Genomic DNA, 6,301 nt, shown 5'->3' on the forward strand with positions numbered 1-6,301 from the left:
GCTATGAATCAGAGAACAGAATGGTGAGAAACTGCCTCGATAAACACACACATAAGTAATCACTAGTGCATATTCATACATACTGTATATGCACAGATGCAGTCAAGGACAACACACCCACCTTCACTTTGCTGTTCTTAAGCAAACAGCCTTAGGCTCAGTGAATGAGCATGTCAGCAGTGTGTGCTGACATACTGTCACACAAAGACTGTGTATGGAGACAGATGCCTCCTCAGCCTCCTCCTGTCCATTTACCTAACATACAAACACTGCCTGATATATCCTCGTTTGTCCTTCGTGATTTGGATAAAGATACTTCAAAATTCAAGAAAGACAGAGAATCTTTTTCTCTGTCAACGTTGGAAGTGAAAGAGGAAACTAGGTTAAAGTAAAAAAGGAACTTCAAAGGCATGAATATGTAGGGTGTGTACAGGAGTGACTTGTGAAGGGAGATACATGCAATCTGCACCCAGATAGACAGGTATGTCTGTGATTGAGTGTTATGGGCACCAGAGGAAGAGGAGACAGGCGCAGTGCCAGGGTTCTCCCCACAGCCATGAGACACTCTAATTAAGGAGCACAGTGGGGAGAGGGGGCAAGAACAACAGCTCTGCATTGTCACATAATGGTTTTCTTATCATCTCTAGTACAGGAAACATCGCACATCTCTGCTCTGATGTGTGTGCACGTCTGTGTGTTTCTCGGGAGCCTTTTTATGAGCCGTCTACTCACACCTAGAAACCAAAAATCACCAAAGCCATGGTGCTAATTTCAGCGCCTGAGAGGGAGGATATTCAAGTCCTACTGCCACAACAGAGCAGAGCCACGTTTGATGGAAATGAATGTAAGCAGTTACAGATGTATCGGTCTTAATCCATACGCTAAGAGCTTGTTTTCACTCTGTCATCAATCCATTTCGTAGTGGAGGCTTGTCACTGGCCATTTGCATTGATGCAAGTATAATCCGCCCACATCATTGCTCTGCATAATCATTGATACATATTTATATCTCTGGTAACATTTCTGTAATTCCTTGTCCCTAATACCAGATGTCCAGATGGACAATGACAGGAACGGGAAATACCTGCAGAGAAGGGCAAAGAGTCATTCAATTCAAGTATACATTTTTGCGAAAGATGCAGACAAAATACTGATGCCATGCCATTTTATTTTAAGTCATATAATTTGCATTTGAACAATAATGCCTAAAGAAATACAGTCAGATGGTATGATGTGTTCTTCTGGAACCCATCTTAAGCGTTCTATCTTATATTCAAATGTAGGTTACATTTCCTACAGTGGTTCTCTGTATATTTGGTTCAGTGCTCCATTTTTCTTTTGATGTCACAATCTGCTCCACTATTTAGAAAGCTCAAACTGTCACTGTAAGCCAGTCTCATGTTAAAGGGATATCACACATAGTCATAGAATATATACATTATAATAGACAACAACAAAACTACAGAATGCAGTAACAGGAATGTGTTTTTTCACATAAAACGAAGGAAAGAAAAAAGGAAAATGATTAGCAGATAAAAAAACCCATACAGTTAATGGAAACCTGATAAGAGGACAAGAGATGAAAAGTGATGCTGATGATAAATGGATGACTGATGAATTGTGGGAGAAAAGGCGAGGGGGGGTGGTACGTTTGACCAGATGGGTTCTGGTCTGCTCTGTGAGGGCAGCAGGGTGCCCTGAGATCCGAGGCCACAGGAACGCCTCCAGCCGCTCAACACCAGAGTCCAGTTACTGTAAGCCTGTTACATGTGCACTCTTCCTGATACTGAAATATGGGTTAAAGCCGTTTCCTCATCACATAACTCCATGCTACTGCCACTAAGATGATCAGCTGGAAATGTTTCAGATGCAGTTGTAACTCGGTTTAATGCATGCCCAAAAAAAATCATAGATTGTGTGTCCAGTTTTCCTGCATGAAGAGATTTATATAAAGCTCCTCTGATTACAACGTTTTCAGGTGTTTTTGTGCTAGTGATGGGTAGGGCACTTAAATCAACAATAGATGAGCATTTAATTATTTTATCATCACCATGATTTCTTAAATTGAATGTGTGTGTCTGTGCATGTAACTACCACAACTCAGCTTTAACCATTAACCACCTGACTGAAATGAGGAGCGGATCAGTTCAATGTGGTCAAACAAAAGGTGATAGCGGTTCTCTCCGTCATAGAAACACTGTGAATACGTTGCTGCTAAAACTGCCCCGAGCCCCATAGAAACACATGACTCATCATCTATAGCAGATGCTCGGCTATCTGACTGACTTTGGGCTATGAGGTTTGGGAGGTGCTGCAGGGCTGAGGGTTTGTGATGATGATACAGCTGCATACGAAGCAGACGCCACATAACATTTCTTTCTAAAAGTAGAGCATCACCCTCTAGTGTATCCACAGGCAAAAGGCAGGAATTCAGAGGAAAAATCACAAATGTTTTGAGATTTAAAGACAGTTCTGGACTCCATATACTCTTGTTTGACACTAGTACATTGACTGATGTATAAAAGGCACAACATGTGTTATTATGGTATTAGAGGTGCTATAGGATAAGACTGGGGATATTCTAAAAGTGTCTTAAAATAATGCCAAAATACCCTTCCAAAAGCAACAAGGCGTAAGTTTACCCATCAATACTTTATGACTTTCCTGGCCTGACATGTTTTAAACTGTACCAAAAATAGGAGAAATATGTTTTTTGTAAACTGCTAAATTGTGTCCTCAAACAGCTAGTAAATAGTGCATTTGTTGGGGGTTATGTTAAGCCACAGCATACGTGAATATCATATCAGCATTTAAACATAAAAAACGTTGATGATACCAAATACATTATCATCTTATTGCTCTAGCAAGCTTTAACTATCAGTTTGCTAGGTACGTAATTGTACCACCTGATCTGTGTCCAATGTCCAGACCTGTGATCCAGGTTTCTAAAGATATTAGGAATAACAAAATCTGATGATTGTTACAACCCCTTTCACTTAACTGTAATATTTGTTTTGTTGGATCACATACTGTACAGGTTGTGGTTATAGGGTTTATTTGCATAGACAGTTGATAACTCTTTGGAAAAGCCACTAACCTTCATTTCTCAAGATAATAGTTCCATGTATCGACTGCATAGAGTAAAAACTTAAGCGGCATTCATCTCCATCCCTCAGAGAGTCCTGCACAAGCCTTGAACTTAAAATCAGAGACTTTGTAACAATACAAAGAGTCAAGTTAATTTGAAGGATGTCTTCTCATTGTCTTTACTCATCAATCATCCGGTGTGACTCCTTTAAGACGAAGCTCCTCTCGAACTCTGAACAAATAATCTGGATCTGGATATCCAAAACTGGAATGGAAAAAGACAAGCTGCAGTAAGTAAATCTCAGGATAAAGACTGTACCTTAAGCTTACTGAACCTGGATTTTTAATGTATCCATTGAAATGTATCTTGAAAAGGCTTTGCATCATAGGGTTATACAACTTATCCCGCCAAATGTCAAATTTGCTAGACATGTTAACTTTGTTGCTTTACTTTGTTGATCTCTCCACTTAAATATATAGAGCCATCTTCAGATCAGCTTTTTTTAATGTATTAAATACTTGTGTCTATAACCAATTCCTCACCTTTCCCAGCAGGCTAATCTGTCTATGAGTTTGAATACAAATATAAATACAAAATATATATTGTATAGTTTTCTTCGGGCCGAACAGGGATGAAAATGGCTTCTGAATCTGAAAGGTAGCTTAAGCAGTCCAAAAATGTGGAGTAATAAGTCAACTATTTCCCTGTTGGATTTAATAGAGTAGAAGTAAAGTAGAAGCACCTCTAATTTATATTAACTACACTTTTTTTCACCATGTGCCAACAAGACAGATTTCTGTACACTTACGGTTGACAACAATAGAGGACTTTACTGTAATGATGTGCATACCTTTGTGGACCACCATCTATGTTGGTCTTATGATGAATGTCGTTCCAGGTGATGACGTTGTTGAGGCCTGTGGTGACGGATCGACCAACGGTGAAGACGAGTCTCCTGTCAAAGGCCTTCCTCAGCAGCTTCAGGACTTTCTCCCCTTCCTCGCTGTCTGGCAGGAAGGCCGTACGAGACGTGCTGCCGTACCTCTTCCCGGGGTTTGGATGTTCAGGCTGTAATGTAAACAAGAGCAAGCATATATTACAAAGATGAATGACAACTGTGTCTAACTTGTGATTACACCCAAACCTGAATATTATTTTTCTTTTTTTTGGTGAATAATGTTTGGGTGACACCTTGTGAAACAGCTATTTAACTGGGAAGGACTGTATTTTTAAAATAACATTTTATAGAGAAAGTATTCCTGGTTCCTAGCATGAGTGTAATACTGCAATCACTGCAAGGTCACCTGGCATTTTATGTTTAGCAACTTTCAGCTCCAAAATCTATATTTTTACTTCAGCCAACTAAAACATTGTTAAAATAAAGTTTTTGCATAAATTACCATTTGATATTACATTTAAAAGGAATACAGCAAAGCAGACAAAACTATATTAATAACATTTTAGAAGTCTCTTTAATACTTATACATGTGTTATTGTTGTTTCTCTTTTATTGTATCTTCATGGAACTAAATTACCTTTTTATACTTTTTCATATGTCTACCTTCGTCTACTGTATCACATTATCGTTAGACTTTTGTTATAATTACAAAATTGTTTGTTAAACATTAAGAAAAAAATAGAAAACAGGCATGCTGTGTACTTGTGTTCAATAACAAACAACAGCGCCATCTAGTGGACATGTAAAATCACTAACAGCTGATGAAGTCAAACAAACAAGAGCTCTGTTGTGTTGATATGTAGCCTCCTCTGGTAGCTTGTAGCTAAGTGTCAGTCTTACCCATGGTCTTACCCCTTGTATCCCCGCTGGGAAAGTGTACTGTATGACGATAGATCCGCAGTACTCGAAGCCGGGCAGGCGCAGATAGCTGCGCATGTCCGTCATGCTACCCTCCGGCTGGGTCCCCGTGTACTCTCCGTAGTAGGTATTGCATATCGGGCAAGCAGGCTTCAACTTAAATACCGAGTCGATACAAGCAGAGCAAAAAGAGTGAGAGCACTTTAACGTTTTCCTCTCATGAACTGTGTCCAAGCAAATCGCGCAGTCCTCCATACTTTTAGGGACAACCGGAGTGGTTGTTTAGTGTGGTTGCCATTATTTTCCGGTGTGACGAGAAGTGTTGTCTTTCCTTGTAGGGATATGTGTGTCGGAAATAATGTGACGTCAAGCTAAGGAAAGTACCAATTCATACATAAGCAAGTCTGAAGGAAGAGGCAGATTTTTTTCGGCTGCGTAGTTTCAAATTCTAGCGCACTCGAGCTGGTTTCTCCAAAATTACATAACCCACCTTTAAGGACAATCAATAAATTAAATAACACAGCGCTAATGTTATTTTCAACAACTGTTTATTCTAACTTCCTCTGATTAGAAAACGATGCTAAAAGTATTCAAATACTAGTCAGGTGACAGTGACACACGTTTTTGTTACTGATGTGTCATGGATTGATTTTTTACAAAAACTGTTACTACCCTGGCCAAATAAGACACACCTATTTGTATTGGATTTTTTTTTTTTTTTAATTTACTCTAAATTAAAGCACAATACTCCATTTTAAGTCTGTTTAAATTGTATTTCTGAATTGTAATTATTGATGAATGAATTTGTCTATCAAGTTAATGATTCAGCTGCTAAATGTGGCACTTATTTAATTACCGTTTATACCACTGGGTAATTTAATTTATAACGAATACCTTATTTAGTGAATTATACTGCAAGGAGAATTATAATGTAATATGAAAATACGCTAAAATTATTTTAATCAAAATTGTACTGAAGTAATGTACTTTGGTAATGTACTTAGGAGTTCAAATCAATTATTGACTATAGGGGACAACCCAAACTCTTTCCAAATGGACACAAGTTTGATATTCGGTTGCTCGTGATGCACCTGCTTTATTTAGGTCCTACATTGAATATCCAACACAAACCCAAACATAACTTTTTATTCAAGTATTAAAATGTAAAGCACATTTTCTGAATATCAACAAAGTACGAATCAACACAATTATAAAAAGCAAAACTCCAACTTCTCCTCAACAATCAACTTGTAATATGTGTAATCTCTCCTACGATCAATTCTGCTGGCTCCTTCTCAGTCACGGTAATGCATAGAAATGTTTGCACAGTAGCTTTAGTGAACTACAATCCTGTCCCAAAGTCCCAAAATTTTCAGTTGGTCCCATAACTTAAATAC

The 6,301-nt window shown here is 38.4% G+C and overlaps 1 protein-coding gene across 2 annotated transcripts; it reads right to left on the reverse strand.

Annotated features, from left to right (window-relative positions):
* Nucleotides 1–1,148: 1,148 nt before the first annotated feature.
* On the reverse strand, nt 1,149–5,620 carry LOC117449890 (probable E3 ubiquitin-protein ligase DTX3). Of its 2 annotated transcripts, none has more exons than XM_034087793.2 (3): nt 4,887–5,620; nt 3,939–4,156; nt 1,149–3,352 (listed from the first exon to the last, which is right to left on the reverse strand). In XM_034087793.2, the coding sequence occupies exons 1-3, from the start codon at nt 5,157–5,159 to the stop codon at nt 3,274–3,276; spliced, it is 570 nt and encodes a 189-aa protein (XP_033943684.1). In that variant the 5' UTR covers nt 5,160–5,620; the 3' UTR covers nt 1,149–3,273. The 2 variants fall into 2 exon arrangements, with proteins under 2 accessions (XP_033943684.1, XP_033943685.1); XM_034087794.2 differs by having other exon boundaries at nt 4,899–5,619.
* Nucleotides 5,621–6,301: the final 681 nt, after the last annotated feature.

This window comes from Pseudochaenichthys georgianus, chromosome 7, assembly GCF_902827115.2.
Source record: "Pseudochaenichthys georgianus chromosome 7, fPseGeo1.2, whole genome shotgun sequence".
NCBI lineage: Eukaryota > Metazoa > Chordata > Actinopteri > Perciformes > Channichthyidae > Pseudochaenichthys > Pseudochaenichthys georgianus.